Raw genomic sequence first — 17,784 nt, forward strand, 5'->3', positions numbered from 1 at the left:
ATGACAAATTTTTGGGATTTCGTCGATAGTTAGGTGAGGAAGGGATCTGCTGTGTTGAAATTTGACACATGCTAATAGGGACGTTTTGAGGGCTTTGAGTAGGAAGGAAATTTGTGCTGGTGATGATGATTTTTGCACCTTTGCCCAGGGTGTCAACAACTCCCAGCAGAAACTCAAAGATTTCTTCATTTTCATTGCTCCGGTCCTGATGACAGCATTCGATTCGATCGATAATGATGGCTATACGATCAATTCTCGAAATTATGCGCCCCAAAAGATTGCATTATTGGTTCAGTTCGACCGCGGACTGGAAATTGTGAAGGAGGAAAAGGTCGGGCTCCTCGAGGATCAACGTCGGTCGTTGTTCAAGAATTTGGCATATGAGGATTTTTATTAGTGTTGCGGGAACATATTGGTTGACTTCTGATCTGTCGCACATGATAAATGTGACAAGTTCATTCTGGACTTGAAAGGCCTGGATAGTGTCTAGTGCGAATTCTGTTACCCAGGAATCACGCCCACGGGTTGGACCAAAAATGGCCAAGATAGAGGCGTGCGGTAGACAATTCCACGCTTTGAGGTAGTCCAAAACGCCGTTGACTTCCCAATGATCTTTCGGAGAAGTACGAAACTGACGGCCTTTCCAGAGTTGGATTTCTTTATCCATGGTCACGTAGAGGGGTAGCAGAGTGTTTATCAACACGCTATTGTGCTGACGGATCTGGAGCATATGCATTCCTAGGCATAAAAATTTAGCACAGTGTGAATCTATCAGGGGAAATCATACTTCTTTGATCAAGCTGCAGTGTATCAATGGACAGTCTGAGACTCGCAATCTGAGACTGCATGATTAAGAGCTCGCTCGCAACGTAGTTCACTTTTTTGGCTTGATCTTGCAGTAGGTCATATGTGTCGATTTGCAAGACACTGCTGGCGGCTTGCATGAGAAATCTCAAAGTTTCCCAGGCGGACTCAACTTCCTGGAGACCCTTTCTGAAATCGTACTTTGTGTTCGCGGTCAAAGCATCGACGATTTTTGCTTGAGGACGTGAGAATGACTGGTGCTTTGGTGCGAGAGAGACTCACATGTTCTGCCAATGGCGCAGTATTCAGTTACGAGAGCAACGAGCTCTAAAATAGCAATGTATACTTTGGCCAGTTGCAATCGGATCTTGTCTGGGGAACTGGAGACAGACACGTTGCATAGGTCTAGACTATCGGTGACCTGCACAAGCCTTGCAAAGATTTCAGACACAGCTTCTAATTTCTCCTGTTTAAGTACGATAGTCTAGCTCCTATTAGCTCTCTCTTTGCGGCTAGATTTGAAAGATATAATTGACCTTGGAGATGACCATCAGACATCCAAGCACTACCGCACATTCTGGGTTTAGGGATGTAAGCGGAGCGACCAAATCCCTGATGTTGAATGTAAAGCGCGCAAGGCTCTCGACAGTCTTCGGTAGCCACTTGAATCTAAGCCATTCATGTCGCTGTTTAGCCTGATTTGCTTTGTCCTCGATGAACGATTTTACAACCTCAGCATTGATGACTTTGAGTTCGGGTTTGCCAGGAATTCTAGACAATAACACAGCGTCAGTCGGGGGAAGTATGTTAGCAAGCTTTGCGCTTGATTGTCGACACTGCCGGAAAGCCTCTTCAAACACACTGCAAAGTTAGTCCAGACTCGTCCCAAGGGATGGATTCACATACGAATCATCGGTGCCTGGTTGGTATCGCCGATCTTGTGAAGGTCGAAAATCTTGGGTAGTAGACTCGAACGCTCCTCCTGACATCATGCGAACAAGGTATTGAAGAATTGTTGGTCAATAGCTAGTCTGTTTGTTTCTCTTTGTTGTGTTGACCAGCCTGAGTATGATCCGGATGAGGCTGGGCTGCGCACAATGGTTGAGGTCTGCAGCTGAGTGACGTGGCAAGCGAAATGGTTGCCTAATTCTCATCTTCCGAAATGGACATCGTCGGATACTCTTAGCCTCATCAAAAGCTTCGCTAGAGTTTGAATAAAAGCCTTTCATGAGCATTCAGAGTACAATTCAACGCCATCTTTCTATAGAACGCACAAACGAAAATGTCATCCATAGCTGCTGAGAATCACGCTACGCAGAAGCCCACCAGAAGTTTGCATTGCGAGCAATCAAGTTCAACAGAACCAACGAGCAACGGTGAGATTTGCCGAAACTGCTCAGAGAGTTCTGCATTAAGTGGAACAGTCACCGACGGAAAGCTCAAGCAGCGTATCGGTAGACGGAAAGAGGAGGGCGGAGAGGTAAAATGGATCAGCCAGCTGCAATGGGAGGATGAACAAAGCCAATTGAAGGCTACAAATGGTTTCGGCAACTATGCATTTTGTTTGGACGACTCAAATGACAAGAATAAAATTGTGATTTCCTCTCCAGCTCTTGTTGGGGTTGTGAGGCGAGTCATTCCAGCTCGTCTATTCGAGAATGTGTCCGACGGCGTCACAATAACGGAGCCGTTTTTACGAATTTTGCATTTCATTGATGACATGCGCAACGACATGGACCTAAGTACTGCTGATCCTCAAGAATCGGTGGATATTGATGCTCTAGAGACATTTCTGTTCGAGTGCCAACCACAACATAAAGTCGCCCGGGGCATTCTGAGCATTACACAACCGGCAATGGTGAATTTCGAGATGATCTGGGCACTTTTCAAAGAGAGCGACCTAATAATGGTCACAGACAAGTTCAAAGAAAATAGAATATTCAAATTCACACATTTGGAGGAGAACGTTGACCGAATGAATGGACGACCTGATGTTTGTGTGAAGCTAGCAATTTGTGGATGGTGCATCGCTTGGGACATCGAACAAAAGTCCTTCTCTCAACAGAGCTACAAGTTCTACATTGAACGTTTTCTAGGATATCGCAACGTGCGAACATTGCCGATATATCCTCTGCGCTGCGAGGAAGAAAAACGAGGAGACTCATTGAAGGCGGAACTGGAGAAGCGAGGGCGGAAGTGGGCACATTTCGCTTCCCAAGCTCCTTGCTGCTTTGAATACAGTGGAACTGCTATCCATACAAACGACTATGGGACGAGAATCTCAGAGAGCGTCACGCAGGTGTGTTAATCAATGACTAAGAGGGGCTTACAGCTGATGAAAAGCTAGCTGAGTGGCCGGATCATAATCGACCACGTTAAGGAAGTCTCCTTGCGAGGTACATTCGACACAGAGGTAGATCATAACCGCAGGGCGATTCTCGAAGAAAAGCTTGATGATACACCGACTGGCACTTCCAAGATGCTAACCAAAGCTGAACATTACTTGCTGTGTACTCCAACGCTCACATGTTTCCATATCGATAGCTGGAAACGATATCACATCAATATCAATAAACTAAAACCTGTTGTGTGGGTGAACAATGCAATTGAAAAGATAATTATCGAAGAAACTAAGAAGAAAAGGCTGAAACGCTTGGTGAAAAACTACATAAGTGAGGGAATGCGAGGTGGAGACATCATCACGAATAAGGGGCGAGGTTTAACCATCGTACTATATGGTCCCTCAGGAGTTGGAAAGACGCTTACTGCCGAATGTCTCGCAGAGTATGTGAAGATGCCATTGCTTCCCTTAAGCGTGGGTAGCTTGGTCTCCGACGATGATCTGATTGAGGAAAACCTGCGCGAGGCATTTAACAACGCTAGCCGATTGAAAGCAATACTTCTGCTCGATGAGGCTGATGTGGTGCTGGAAGCTCGTTCCTTTGAGGATGTTCGTAGGAACGGGATAGTATCAAGTAAGTGTATCCTTGATTGAGGACCCTTGCTGACTCAATTACAGTTTTCCTGCGACAACTTGAGTACTACGACGGCATCCTGTTCTTGACCACGAACAGAATTACCACGATGGATGTCGCATTCCAGTCTAGGATCCAGTTGGCCATTTCGTACGAAGAGCTAAGTGCAGACACACGCGAGAAAATCTGGAGGAGCCTCCTGAATACAGCAATTGTAGACGTAACGGAATCTGAGAAATCCGCCATCGAGAGAGCCATTCCTGGGCTTTCGCAGGAAAAGCTGAACGGCCGGCAGATCCGCAACACGCTGACGCAAGCGAACTTGTTGGCCCTAGATGACTTCAGCAGTGAATGCAAAGTCCAACTCAAGCATATCAAAGAAGCAATGTACGACACGCTACAGTTCCAAGCCTTTTTCGAGGGGGCAGGGAGAAACCAAGTCAACAAGCCTCGAGTCTGGATACCGTTCACACCATCACAAAGCGGTGTCTAGTCATACAAGACTCAAGAAGACACGATACGGGCTTGTAATGATCTGCAGTAACTATGGTGCTGAATGAGGTGATATGCAAGATAATGCAGACCGGATTAGACTTGTCACTAACGCACACCCAAATAATGCGCAGAAGGCTGTCCAGGGTGTCTTTCCTCGCACGAAGTTCCGAAGACCGGACCATCCGCTCACAGAACGTGCCAATCATCCTTCATACCTTACTCAAGCCTTGTCTGCCGTTGTGATGCTCGGCGAATTCCCAACACCCCTCAGCCCCTGCGCCTTGCAAATACAGCCCTGCGGCGCCTGCTGCTCGCGAAAGCCTTACCATCGACGATGGAACCCTTACGATCCTGGTTCACGCTCCCTGGCAGTGTAGTTTGAGCGTCCTCCCGGGCGTCGAGGTTGCGGAAACAAAACCAAAAGGCTCAAGATAGCGAAGAAGCTACGACACGTGATGTTATGAGCCGCGCGATTAGGACGCCTGGTGCGCCGGGAGCTGTTGGCCGGCAGTACGTATGCGGGGACTGTGCGTTGTCTATACTTCGAGTCTTCGTAAGATAAAGCTTCCTCAAACTGAGGTAAGCCTGCTGAAGCCAATGTAGTAATTGAACTCATTAAAGCCGAGTTCGTCCATTTTGACAACAGCCTCCGTACTCTGCCTTCAAAATCCCCAAGTGGCTCTCAAAACGTTCATGGTGAGCGCTTTGGCTGGCTAATTGACCTCTAGATGCCAGACGGGTGTCCTGAAGTGCCCGAAGTAGACCCCGGGGCCTTAAATGGCCCCTCTAGATTATGGGCAGAACGACATACCATGCAAATGGAGAGATTGAATTATCTAGACAGCAACCTGGCTAAAACGAACGGGGGTATACGTCTAGGCAACTGTAGCTGAAGGTCTAACGTGGACCCCTGAGCCCGAACTGGCTTCTGGGGCTCGGCATCGAGGCAACATTCCCTCAAGCTCGGGCTCGCTCCCCTGGCGCTCACCTCGCCCCAGTAGTGGCTCTGTCGACGTCCCCCTGTCGGCAATTATCCCCGTGACGCTCTGTCACGTGCCCTCTTAAAGCGGCCGCGCTCCCCTTCCCTGAACGAAAATGGCAATGAACGAAAAGTAGGTTGGGGTGTATATACGTATGTGTACACAGTGAAGCTCGAACTGGCTGGAGTGGTCTGGTCTGGGAGGACAACCCGCTGATGACTGATGAAAAGACAGATAGAGAGAGAACCGAAGGCCTGAAAGAAGTCAACACGCTGGTGGCTACCTAGGTTAGGTGGACAGCTAAGTGTCGGCGGAAGGAGGCGTTTATCACCTTACCTCCTGTAGAAATATCTACCTACGTACCTCCCTACCTATCACATCGATGACTCCCTCCTAATTCAGATATCGTACAAAGGGGATCACCGATTCAGGTTTCGGGCCCAGGAGCTTGTGTGGTACTCGTAGTGCTGGGTACCTGAGGTCGGGACCGGAGATACTTATCGCCGAGACTGCTGCACTTTACGGAGTACTACGAGCATCAACACCCATGGAGACAGACGGAGCCACAAGGAAACTGGGGTTCCTATTATTACTACTCGTACTCGTACTCGGACTCGGCCTCGGAACGACGATGTGGAGTGTGAAGTAATTGCGCCTTAGTATTTACATACTCGAAGTGCGTCATTGTGCAGTCTGCACGAGCCGAGAGTCAGTCATCATGGATCAATTTCAATATTACTACGCGTACCTAGACGACGACTTGAATACAAGTAGGACAGACACACACGGAGAAGAAGAACAAACGGGTCCAAGAACTGAAAAACTCAAAGACGACGACCACCAACACCACCACCGACGCCCTCGTCATGCAGCAGGACAACACTCGAGCGGGACAGTCGGAGAACGCTCGATCCGAACATGGAATAAGTCAGTAAGTCGGGGGCTTGTTCTTTGTTTTTCTCCCCTCGTTTTACCTGGCCTTTCCCGTCTCCTATCCTACACATCCAGACTCGAACGGAGAACGTCTGGCCATGTCCCGCACCGGACTATTGGGTGGATGGGCATCGAACCATGGTCGTGGACCGTGGTGGTGATCAAAACTACCATCCTTCGCTGATGCTATACCATATCCCTGAGACATTTGACTTTTGCCACGTACTTGTTATGCCAAAAGTCATCGGAATTACCAATAACTCGATAACGTCCCTGTTTCATTGCCATGTTTGCTTACCCGTTCGTCATCTTCGCACAGAAATGTAATTGACGAAACGAAAGAAAACTACGGGACTAAATCTGCCGTCGATCGCGACGTGGGCAAGTACATCCCCAAACGGCCCAACACGTCCACTGCGGGGTCTTCAGGGTCTTCTGCGTTCTCGTTACCTGAGATAGGAAGCGGGAAGAGCCTAAGCGAGAGCGTCGATGAAGCTCTGAAAGATGCGTCCGGGTTGGCGGCCCAGGAAAAAGCTGAGAAGATCAACGAGTCTGTGAAAGTCGGGGAGGAGGGTGATATGCATGATTTGGCGGCCAGGAAGCAGCCTTAAGAGCCAAAGGCAAGACAAACGATCACGACGAAACTCAAATGGGAGGGGATGGGCGACTATTCATATGGGGTTCTGATAAGCAATTTAGGACAGAGGTCTGATCGTCTGATCGTCTGATCGTCTGATGAGGTATAGTTGACGGGTCGGGAGAAAGTGCCCAAAGACTAAACAGTGGATAAGATTGGTTTGAACACCAACAAAAAGCAGTAATTCGACAGGAATCCAAACCAGAAAGGAGATTGAATATTGCATGTGTATATTCCTGGTAGGCTTCAAGAATTTGTCGACGTTGATTAAAAATATATGGTAACCGTGCAATTCACTCTCTCATCGTAAGGTGCCGGAGCGACGCCGCCATCGAGGCCAAGCAACTGCGACAGTATGTCAAGAGCATCATCTGATTTCCTCTCGGTGTAGCGGTGTCGTTTGAGGTGTGGTGATGGCAGCACAGACTCGCCCAAACTCTTCCCCTCCGAAGATCAGTCACTCTCAGGAGATTTGGTTCACGAATTGTCTTTAAACTCGTCCAATCTGGCAGAGTTTTGCTGTGTAATCTTTGCTGGACCGCCGCAGGGGCCGAGCAAGGACACGGCCATAAGTCTCTTCTAGTGGCGAAATATATAGTCGAGAGCCAATCAGGAGTGACAACTGCGTTCTTCACGGCTCTGAAGGGAGGGCAAATCAAATATATACGAGCATCTTCGCGATATGATCTTGTCTCAGGACAGCACCAAAACTAGGACATGATGGTCAGCATCGACAATTCACGACGACGACAATCCGGAACCCTGAACAGTGTGTGCACAGAGACATGCAAGGTCAATGTCCACAGGCGAGGGCGACGGTGGCAGTGGTGACGACAAGGACAAACGTACCCATAACACTTTATTTGTGCCAGTAGCCGATCCGAAAGCAGCACCAACTTCTCGACTTTCATCGATGCAAATCCCCGGCATGAAGTGATCATATGCCACACTTGGATCGGCGTGACCTCGAAGCTTTCCTCGACGGGCAGAGCACTCGACGCCTCCAACAGACGACGAAGGATTTCTTTGGGAGCGTTCCACGAATGAGAACAGATGTCTTGTGTAGGGGCGACGGCATCGCTGCACAATAACGCGGCGGTAGCTGTATGGACATGGCCGGCTGGAATGGTCTGAATGCCATTCTCGTCTGGCTGGTGAATGTGCGGGAGGCATGGTCTTTCGAGTCTAAACGACAACAAAATACGACGGTAGTGTCAGCGAATCAGCCAGTTCATGCAGATGAGGTACAATGTCAACAAAAGCAATCACGTACTTTAACACAAATTCCATCCCAACGACGACAAGGTCGAGCTGTGACACGTATTCTGAACCAAGGTGGAGAATCGAGTTCGTGGGAAGCTGTGAAGAGTCATATTGAACTTGTCCATCTGCTTGTCGTTCACCTCGGGTGTCAGCCATGATATTCTCTTCAGACTTTGGCTACGATCGCTAGTACGGGCAGCCAGACAAGTATGATGGAGTTTGGGATAGGAAGATTGGGGGTGGGTGGAGCAAAGAATATCGGATCTCACCTGTGAACTGTTGACGTGGATACCAATCCTGGGGGGATTGTGTGTTGTTCGTATTCTCGCTCTGCAAGCTGACTGGACTCAACGGCCATTGCGACTGTGGTTGATGATGGTTTGACTTCGACTGGACGTGCATCTGCCAGGGTTTGTCGTCCTGGCTTTCAACCCACACGACTGCACTGCCACTGTCACTCCCGCTGCTGACACTGCCATATGGGGGCTGAGACTGGGACGATTGCGAGGGTGATATAAAGTCGTTGCTGGCGACGTAGGTGTTGCTCTCTTCTTCCCAGTTATTGCTGTTGCTGTCGTTCCGGTCTGCTCGAAAGTTGTTCTGGCTAGGATACTGCGCAATTCCGTTCCTCTTGCTATCGATCACGGCCAGTCGATTGGTCGCTTCGGCAAGTTCACGCTGAAGACGACCAACTTGAGTCTGCAAGTCTGATTCTGACTTTTGAAGTCGGAGAACCTGTTTTTCGAGGTTTTTGAGATACAGATCTCGTCGTTCTCGAAACGTTCTATCAACAACAGACACACGAAATACATGTCAGCGAACGATCAAAAAAATGCGACACCAATCACCGAGAATGCGGCGGCATGGAGACCGACTTTTGCGCTTTTCGTAATTGTTCGCGACGATTGGCGACACGATCTGGATTACACAATCAGCGACATTATCTGCGGCTAGAGCTGGAAGCGCCCGCGTGAGGAGCTTGAACTACGCGCGTACCTTCGACGCTCCGAAAGAGTGGGCGAAAGACATCGGGCATTTTTTTCGTTTTTTCGCTGTGCTTTCTGCGTCGACGCCGGAAGGGGTGGGTGAGATACGGTTCCGTTCGCACCACGTCCAAGCGACACCGAATGATTCAGCAGACGAGAATTGTCTGTGATGTACTCGCAGAACAGGCAGTCGGTCACTTCCGGAGGAACATTCCAACAATGAAGATAAAAAGATCAGCACAGTGAGTTGCAGAGGAAAAGCCACGAGGCGACAACAAGTGCGGCTGATACGAACCACCAGGATCTGACACTCTCCTTTGCCGACTCCGCTTTCTGGGGATTCGCTCGCTTCGTAGGGGCCAAAGGTTCCTGGCGACGTTGCGGTTGGCCAATCACATCTCCCTGGTGGCTCCTGAAGCTCCAAGTCTGCGACACGTTTGAGGAAGATTCAATAATCCAAAATTCCCACGTTGGGTTTAGCTTCGTTGCTGCAGTCCACCGCGACTAGAACGCAACGAGGAATATGGGATTGAGTAATCGTCGAGGGGAGACTTGGTGTCAACCGACACTTTATAGCCAGTCGACGCTCCGACGGCTTGGTAATGTCGCAGAGTGAAATCACTCGGCATGTTTTCGCGCCGGCTCAAACACGTTTCTGTTGATCGAAATCAATAGTTTCCTGATCGAACATCGCGCAAAGATAGCCGGGTCGATGAGCCTGTTATAAAAGATGGGTTCAGCCGCCGATATCTGGGAAGAGAACGCCATCTTCCATTCCAGGCGAATAAGAAGAACATCCAACAGCATATCTTCTGCCTTTTCTTCGTACTGTCCGAGACAGTAGACTTGAACGAACAAACAAGAGAGAATAGAAGATGGTTTCCCACACTCGTTTCCTCCTCCTCGCCTCGCTGGCTATCACTTCATTTGCCGCTCCATCTCAACGGTGGAAAGGACCACCTCCATCAGGCTCAGGCGACTGCGGCAAGGCGATCTACTTGATCACAAACGACCAAACAAACTCAGTCGTCGCTTTGCCCATTGGGGCTGATGGCAAACTGTCGAATGGAAGTGTGACCGCAACAGGGGGCTCCGGATCGAACAGCATCGACAGCTCCAACGGGATGCCGGCAGCTCCAGATGCCTTGGTCGCGCAGTCATCCTTGACGAGAGCTGGAAATGTGAGTGCGCCTGGTTCTCCATACACCAACCGTACACCATGCTGACACGTTCGTGCTAGAAAATTTTCGCAGTCAATGCAGGTAGCAACACCGTATCAATGCTGTCCTTTGACCCTAAGAATCCCACATCCCTCAAGCTGGTCGGACAACCTGTGTCTCTCCCAGGACAGTTCCCCAACACGGTCGCGGCATCGGGCAAGAACAATCTGGTGTGCGTCGGCACGACAGGTCAGGTCAATGGAGTTTCGTGTTCGACTTTCTCCGCGCAAGGACTCAGTGCCATGGATGATCTGAGATCGTTCGACATCAACCAGACGACCCCACCGATGGGCCCATTGAACACCGTTTCGCAGCTCTTCTTCTCCGAAGACGAATCCCGTCTCTTCGCTACTGTCAAGGGAGACCCGACCGTCAACAACACGGGCTTCTTCTCAGTGTTTCCGGTTCAGGCTCCAGGGTGCAGTGGCGTAGGGACCTTGTCCATGCAAGACACGCGGAGCTCGCCTGCAGGTACCGCTGTCTTGTTCGGATCTAAGATCATCGAGGGAACCAACAACGTCTTTGTCACGGATGCGTCATTCGGCGGTGCAGTACTCTCTGTCGACCCGGCGAGCAACGAGGCCTCACTTGTCGCAAACCAAACCATCGACGGACAGAAAGCGACCTGTTGGGCCACAATCTCCAAGAAGACAGGCAGCGCATTCGTCACGGACGTTGGGGTGAATCGTCTGGTGGAAATGAGTCTGACTGATGCCAGTATTCTGTCCACCACAGACCTCTCAGCCAATGGAGACCCGGGCCTCATTGATCTGGTTGCGGCAGGGAACTTCATCTATGCTCTGTCTCCCGGAAACGGAACCACGCCGGCTGCCGTCAGCGTGGTGGATGTGTCTGGAGGTCAAGGGTCTGCGAAACTCGTCCAGCACTTCTCCCTCGCGTCGATGGGTGTGGGGAAGAATGCTCAAGGCATGGCTCTGTTTTGAGAGGTATTGGTGAAGCATGGAGGAGAGTCATTATTCTCCACCCCAAAAATTGTTCCTTGTAAATAGAATCTTCTATTCATTTCAGTTCGTATTGACGAATTGTTACACTTTGAGTTCCGTATTCGAAAGCGCATGACTGCCTATTCAAGTCAGAGAACACTTTCGAATCTGTCTGCCTGCCGTTATTCACTAAGCAGTCTGAGGGTGGTGTGCTCTGTTGCCCAAGTCAGCGAGGTCACCACGAGTCCGCACAGTGATTGTCTTCCTGAGGCCTGAAACAGAGGTCATGCGGAAAAAGGCACCGAGGTATGCTTGAAACATTTATCCGTGTGTTACACAGTCAAGGATTGAAGATGGCAAACATTCCACACATTTCGCGGCGTGTTTGTCACACACACACTTATCTGTATTGACTCCAGAGAGCAAATTCAACTCCTCAAGATGCTTGTGGCCTCGTCTTCATCTTTACTCGGACTTGGGATTCAATTCCTTGGGTCTCTATGACTCATTGGTGATCTTTGAGGGTCGTGCCTATATATAAATATGTCCGGCTGCCCATATATTCTCGTAGGGTCAAACCACGGGTGGGGGTGCGGCGAGTGCACGACTGCTATCACGGTCGTCTTCCTTCCTAGAGTTTTCAGGATGCTCATGGTGTCTGGGTGTCTTTATGGCGCAGGTTCCAGCATCTCGTGACCCACATACTCACACTCCACAACATCGCCGACGACCTGCTTGGTCCCCTCAAGCTGATCTGGCTTGCCGAGGTCTTTGAGAACCTAGAGGCCCTTAACATCGAGCTCAGGCAGTCTCCCTACGAACAGGATCGATTCGAGCAGATTTGGCAGGTATTCTTTCCCTTCCTCAGCCCGCGCGGCTACACAGGGGAGCTAGCCTGATGGGGAGCGAGTTCACCCTGGGCCATTTCCTATGTGGCAGTAGTCCCTCGAGTGGATGAAATTTGCCTTCCAATCACCCTTTATGAGACACGCCTGGCCGTCGCGTCCCTGAAGAAGTCCTTGCCTTTTTTTCAGAAGAGGCTACATCGGAACTGTGACGCAGGCAGACTACCCTCGAATCGATGAGGTCTGCAGCCGCATCCCTCCTCCGGCGATCCAATTCAATGGATTCAAGAGGATCAGTCCACAGATTACTGAGAATCCAAACCCACTGAGAGCATGTCTTAGAGACTATGGTGTCTCGATGTGACATCGTCCACGACCAACCGTCGGATGAAAGTGACGATATTGCATCTCAAGCGGTCTCGGCCACCACCAGACTGCCCACAGAAAGCCAGGCGGACTACACAGAGCGCCTGCGCGACGCAGCATTCTGGGAGGTGCGTCAAAACACCGGCTCGAGAGTCAACCAAGCATGTATAGTCCTCGGCATCGACTTGGTCAAAAAGCTACTCGATAAGAACCCGACTGCTTCGGTTATGATACTCACGGGATACAACGCGCAGGCCAGACTGTATCAGGTTGCTAAAGAACTGGATGTTGTGGCCGCGCAATTGCCCACGATTCAGGACGCCCTTTGCCGACTTGGAGGCCATATGACGATGTGAGCGACCAAATTTTCAAAACCCATCAAGTGGCAACCGCCGTTATGTGGGTGAATGATTTGAACCCGCAATGGAATGTAAGAAGTCTCTCGCAGTCATCTTGACTGCCGAGGCCGATCGCGCCACATCCTTTTCTCCACCGCGAGACCAAAGCCAATTCGATATCTTCGTCCAGGTTTACTTCCTGTTGGGCTATCTTGTGTTCCATGATGACATTCTCGAGGAACTTCTCCTCTATCTCCAGCGATACAGATTCTTCAAGCACGAGACCTGACGACTGAATGTCTCTACAACTACTGTTCAAGAGGTCGCCGTACGGTTGAGCCCAAATTACCAACCCTCTTTCAGCTAATCCTGCGAAAGGTGGTGTCATGTGATTTGAGCTATCCCACGGGATCGTCTGACTGTCTCGATCACTTGATAAGACCAGAGTCGCTGCGTTTCAAGGTCAACTGGCGGCCTGGGACGAAATGCCGACAAACTGTTTCCTTCGGTTGTCGACACGGTTGAGGAAGAGGACGATACCAGCAACCTGACTGACGTTGCGTCCCAAAACAAAGCAGCGAGATCTGTCGATCCTGAATTTCGACGCCAAGTCATCTACCTACATCTTCATCTGATGACGCGGGCCAGTTTACCTGCTCTCTTTTCAAACGCTCACTCAAGATTGGCTTCCCATATATACTCCTGACCACTCAATATCGCATGAGAGAACGAGACGGGAAACGAGAGGGAAAATGACACGGAGAGCGAGAGGCCAAATGACACGGAAAATGAAAGCAAGGATGACCCGAACAACGAGTCAGGGCGCGAGACAGAGAACGGCTCTCCTGTTCCTGACAGCAGCAACCTCACTCCTAGGGCGGTGAAGGGTATGACATCGAGAAAGAGACTCCCGAAGCGAGAACCACCGAAAACGCCCTGAACCTCTCAAAGGACTATTAAACTCAGAGTGCCAGCAACTCCAAATCGATAATGAAACTGGTCCGGACGGACTGCAGCAGATCATGGAAGAACTGATCGAAAAGGGTCTACTGACTCAACACCACTTCAAGCCAATGACACTGAATCGGCCTCCGACTCTGAGGGATCCACACGCACATGAGTTACGCGGTCAATGCAGCCTCGTCGAATCATGACATCCCAAGAGGCAATAAGCCTAGTGGACTGCGCTCTCGCCGACACCATGAGCACTGAGACATTGAAGGCAACTTTTTACCTCGATAGACAGCCTTCGGAAGAGTGACAAGGTAGACGCCAACCCTCTAGTTGTACAGCGTGAAAGTGATCGCCGTCGGTGGGAGTTGGAGCTCGAGTTTCGAAAGTACCCTTTCAGTCTTTGAAACAGAACTTTTCATGATGCGAGGTACTTCTCAAATTCGATCTGCGTGGTTAACACTAACGCTCTTCAACAAAGTGCTTCAATTTGTTGACGAGCTATTGGTCAGTCCAGATCCTGTGCTGGTTGAGTTCCACGGCGTCATTCACTTCGCAGTGGGTGGTCGCCACACACGGCGTCATCCACTATGCCTGGACGGGGACTCGGTTGGGCAACTTGCGTGGAGAGATACATAATGGTGTCAACTGTCGCCCGGGGCGGCTTGGTTCATGATGCTCATGTCTGCGATAGTGCTCGATGCTGTCATTTTGGGGATGCAAAAGCCAGCCTTGTTGGCAGTCAAGAATCTTCTGAGAACCTGCTCATATCGAGCCAGCATTTGAGCGAGTTCGGTCGTGCAATCAAACACCAGGTAATCGGCCAACCATCAACCAAATATCAACACAAATTGATGCGGACCGTGGCCACTATCGTCCATGCCACTGGATGGGCAGCTGTCACAATCTGGGTCCCGTTCAAGCCTCAGAGTCATTGTCCAAGTGTGGATTGTGATTAAGGAGTGTTCCTTTGAAGCAGATACGATTGGTCAGGAATATTCTGGCCTCGCTACCACTTTTACTAACCTCCCCCTTAAGGAAACTTCATTCTCATCAAATGGGCCCTTGACTCCAACGGCAGGTTTCATGACTCCTTCCGCGACGACAACAAGCAAATTCAAGTCCATGATGTCAGGTTCAGACAGGAGAGAGAGGAGAAAGAGCGTGTCATCGCGGAGAGTGGTTTGGAGGCATACCTTGATATCCTCGGAGGACGTTGCAAATTTTCTAGACTGTGAGGTTTGGCACTTACGTGGATAGGAGATGAAGGTTCGACAACCATACAGCGAGATTCTGAGAGCAGAGCGGCACGTATTGATGCCGCCCTGGCCCTGAGGTGTGCAGATCGCCAGCAATGGCCAACCACCCAAACGCACACTGGTGCGAGAGAGTGTTGAAGGAGCAACAAGCCGGCTTGCCCCGACCAGTCCTGATGGATTAGATTGATGTCGATACAGACTCAGTCAATAAGCAGATTAAAGACATATCAACAGAGGAGCAGGTTGACAAGGAGGAATACTACGATGAAATGCTCGGGAAGAAGTGGCTCGAAACAGCGCAAGAGCGACTGGAGAATTTGGGCCGGGTGGAGATCTCGGCTAACCAAGAGCCCGATGAAACCCTGGCTGTCGATCACGATCGTGCTGGAACGCCAGACGACGGTGAGTTGTTGAGAGATCCAGGCGCAGATTATGTTCCTGGAAACGGTGAGTAGAAAAATGAGCATAATCGACGCCGTCGCTTCCTGTTTCTCCCGTGTGCAAGATATATATACATTATATCACCCCCAACTGTGGTTTATCCCTTACTATTTTCGTTCAGGAAAGGGAGCGAGGCCACTTTTATCGGTGTGCACACCCTTGTATCTCTGACGAACATCATGACGCCGTTGTTAAAGTGAAAAGGATCGGAGGCGTCGGAGAAGGAATAGTAAATCGGGTTGGGCAGCGGGCCACCAGTTCAAGTCACGTTGCCCACTCCCACGTTCGTCAAGTTGGCAAGGGTCGACTGGACCTCGGGAGCTGCGGAATTGTAAGAGAGGTGCTGTTGTCGGCGGGTGATCTGGGTACTCTGGAAGAGGCGGTGAGCAGGAAATGGTGAAGGTACCACCTGTCACTGACTTCAAGAACCAGACAAGCCTACTCTAATCGATGGCACTCAAAATATACCAAAACGGCCCAGACTCAAGTTGCCACGATGGATTCGCTCGACCAAGAAGTAAATTTCAGGTCTACACAGATATCGGGAGTCTTTTTATTGGCGCCTCAGCCTCAGCTGGGACTGCGGCTTCAGCCTGACCGGGTGTAATTGTGCAGCTATGTCGTTGCCTCTCTATGCCGAAATGCGATCCATTTCATATTTTGCTGGCATCAATACCTCAATACAATCATTTCTGAAATTGCGGTAGATTTGCCATGCCGGGCAAAGAACTGCGCCTGCTCGCCCTTGACGGCGGCGGTGTGCGTGGCCTGTCGTGATGATTCTCGAATTGTTGATGCAGACCATCGACCCTGAACACCCTCCCAAGCCGTGCGACTATTTCGACATGATCGCGGGAACCAGCACTGACGGGTTCGTTCGCAGAAAATGTACTACCGGGATGATTGCTGACGTGTTAAGCTCGTGGCCGTCATGCTGGGCCGCCTGGAGACGACGATCGAAGAATGCATCGACGCGTACCTCTCCCTCTCGGACTAGATCCTCCAGAGGAAATCCCACCAAGTGACAATGGAGGGAAAGATCCAAGGTCGGTTTGACTCGAAGAAGCCGGAAAAGGCCGTCAAAGAGGTGGTGAGAAAGAGGAAGCTACCAGAAGACACATTACACAGAAGCACAGGAGACGGGGCATGTCAAGTCTGGGTGAGAACTAGAGTGGTCGAGGGCGGCCATACTGACATTGGGAGATATGTGTGTGCGACCAGCAAAGAGACCAGCAAGACAGTGTGCTTGACAAGCTACAAGACACCGCGTGGCAATGACGACCTCTTGAACTCGACCACGATCTCGGAGGCGTGTCGAGCCATGTCGGCGGCGTCATCATTTTTCGATCTGACCGCTATCGGACGCTATGGTGAAGAATCTGTATATGTGGTTCATCCAGTTCGATTAGTTAAACCCATAGCCACTTCCATGATCACTACCAAACCAACCCCTCTCATTTCGCGGGCACAACAAGGCGTCGCAGCCCTTGCCCAAGGTTGAAAGCAGCGCGATGGCCCCCTTTTGGAGGCAAGGGGCTGAGGAGGATCGACAGCGAGGAGAAAGGGGAAAGATGCCCATAGCATGGATAGCGTTGACACGATCGTCACAATAGCGATTTATGGCGGAGTCCAAGAGGAGGGGCAGCGCAAGCAACGGCACTATGAGAAGAGATCGGCATCTGGGCCATGCTCATGAGCAAAATCTCTCGTGGAAATACCAGAGAACAGAGTAGAAGGAGTACGGGTTTAATCCGGTCAGCACCCAGCAATATTATTTGGCCAATTCCGCTACGTCCCAACAATCATGGAGCGGGAGGGCTACTTATGATTCTTGGTAATAGGAGATTTATCCTTCACACCATCGCCCTGGTGAACTCCCGGAGCTCGTGGGGCTTCGAGGAAGGCGTCTCTTCCCTGACTGTTTCCCTCCCCCAAGAACCGCTCCATGGGCGTCTTCCCAGAGTCATTACTACTGGACACAGCGTTCCACCCCTGGGACAAGCCTGCCGCCCACGTCTGCAAGTGTTGATGGGTTGGACGCAAGGCCATGGATTCAAGCATCGCATTGAGCTCATTCTCCAGCCCTGTCGACGTGTATTCACCGTCGGACCTGATCACGGTGCTCGGAAGTGGGTTGTAGCGAGCGTGCACAGGTGTCATGAGATCGAAGATGGGCCAGTGCAGCGGGCTTTGTTGGCGGACCTCATTTGCATGAGTAGTCGGCAGATTGTTGCTGCTCGCCATATAGATCAGCTTTCAGATTCTAGAGTGGAACAAAGGGGGAATGCAGAGGGCGCGCGTATGGAAGCATACCGATCCGCCGGCTGTTGTATGGAGTGCAGTCCGA

At 50.5% G+C, this 17,784-nt stretch overlaps 9 protein-coding genes across 9 annotated transcripts; 6 read left to right on the plus strand and 3 right to left on the minus strand.

The window, feature by feature from the left end:
• Positions 1 to 283: 283 nt before the first annotated feature.
• PV08_06372 (uncharacterized protein) lies at positions 284 to 1,793 on the minus strand (the record flags this gene model as incomplete). Its single annotated transcript, XM_016380710.1, has 5 exons — positions 284 to 738; positions 788 to 1,039; positions 1,087 to 1,288; positions 1,341 to 1,575; positions 1,711 to 1,793. 5 exons carry the CDS (start codon positions 1,791 to 1,793, stop codon positions 284 to 286), a joined length of 1,227 nt encoding a protein of 408 aa, XP_016236537.1.
• Positions 1,794 to 2,086: 293 nt separating this feature from the next.
• On the plus strand, positions 2,087 to 4,272 carry PV08_06373 (uncharacterized protein; the record flags this gene model as incomplete). Its single annotated transcript, XM_016380711.1, has 3 exons — positions 2,087 to 3,103; positions 3,152 to 3,779; positions 3,824 to 4,272. The coding sequence occupies 3 exons, from the start codon at positions 2,087 to 2,089 to the stop codon at positions 4,270 to 4,272; spliced, it is 2,094 nt and encodes a 697-aa protein (XP_016236538.1).
• Positions 4,273 to 6,120: 1,848 nt separating this feature from the next.
• Positions 6,121 to 6,798, plus strand: PV08_06374 (uncharacterized protein; the record flags this gene model as incomplete). The annotated part of the gene is made up of 2 exons (XM_016380712.1): positions 6,121 to 6,185; positions 6,507 to 6,798. The coding sequence occupies 2 exons, from the start codon at positions 6,121 to 6,123 to the stop codon at positions 6,796 to 6,798; spliced, it is 357 nt and encodes a 118-aa protein (XP_016236539.1).
• A 681-nt stretch (positions 6,799 to 7,479) lies between these two features.
• PV08_06375 (uncharacterized protein) lies at positions 7,480 to 8,952 on the minus strand (the record flags this gene model as incomplete). The annotated part of the gene is made up of 5 exons (XM_016380713.1): positions 7,480 to 7,534; positions 7,674 to 8,009; positions 8,098 to 8,227; positions 8,357 to 8,871; positions 8,936 to 8,952. The coding sequence occupies 5 exons, from the start codon at positions 8,950 to 8,952 to the stop codon at positions 7,480 to 7,482; spliced, it is 1,053 nt and encodes a 350-aa protein (XP_016236540.1).
• Positions 8,953 to 9,948: 996 nt separating this feature from the next.
• Positions 9,949 to 11,237, plus strand: PV08_06376 (uncharacterized protein; the record flags this gene model as incomplete). The annotated part of the gene is made up of 2 exons (XM_016380714.1): positions 9,949 to 10,254; positions 10,314 to 11,237. The coding sequence occupies 2 exons, from the start codon at positions 9,949 to 9,951 to the stop codon at positions 11,235 to 11,237; spliced, it is 1,230 nt and encodes a 409-aa protein (XP_016236541.1).
• A 1,192-nt stretch (positions 11,238 to 12,429) lies between these two features.
• On the plus strand, positions 12,430 to 12,804 carry PV08_06377 (uncharacterized protein; the record flags this gene model as incomplete). Its single annotated transcript, XM_016380715.1, has 1 exon — positions 12,430 to 12,804. One exon carries the CDS (start codon positions 12,430 to 12,432, stop codon positions 12,802 to 12,804), a length of 375 nt encoding a protein of 124 aa, XP_016236542.1.
• A 1,812-nt stretch (positions 12,805 to 14,616) lies between these two features.
• On the plus strand, positions 14,617 to 15,451 carry PV08_06378 (uncharacterized protein; the record flags this gene model as incomplete). The annotated part of the gene is made up of 4 exons (XM_016380716.1): positions 14,617 to 14,725; positions 14,776 to 14,952; positions 14,998 to 15,117; positions 15,195 to 15,451. The coding sequence occupies 4 exons, from the start codon at positions 14,617 to 14,619 to the stop codon at positions 15,449 to 15,451; spliced, it is 663 nt and encodes a 220-aa protein (XP_016236543.1).
• Positions 15,452 to 16,464: 1,013 nt separating this feature from the next.
• Positions 16,465 to 16,938, plus strand: PV08_06379 (uncharacterized protein; the record flags this gene model as incomplete). The annotated part of the gene is made up of 1 exon (XM_016380717.1): positions 16,465 to 16,938. One exon carries the CDS (start codon positions 16,465 to 16,467, stop codon positions 16,936 to 16,938), a length of 474 nt encoding a protein of 157 aa, XP_016236544.1.
• A 317-nt stretch (positions 16,939 to 17,255) lies between these two features.
• Positions 17,256 to 17,681, minus strand: PV08_06380 (uncharacterized protein; the record flags this gene model as incomplete). The annotated part of the gene is made up of 1 exon (XM_016380718.1): positions 17,256 to 17,681. The coding sequence occupies one exon, from the start codon at positions 17,679 to 17,681 to the stop codon at positions 17,256 to 17,258; it is 426 nt and encodes a 141-aa protein (XP_016236545.1).
• Positions 17,682 to 17,784: the final 103 nt, after the last annotated feature.

The sequence above is a fragment of the Exophiala spinifera genome, assembly GCF_000836115.1.
Source record: "Exophiala spinifera strain CBS 89968 unplaced genomic scaffold supercont1.4, whole genome shotgun sequence".
Classification (NCBI taxonomy): Eukaryota; Fungi; Ascomycota; class Eurotiomycetes; order Chaetothyriales; family Herpotrichiellaceae; genus Exophiala; species Exophiala spinifera.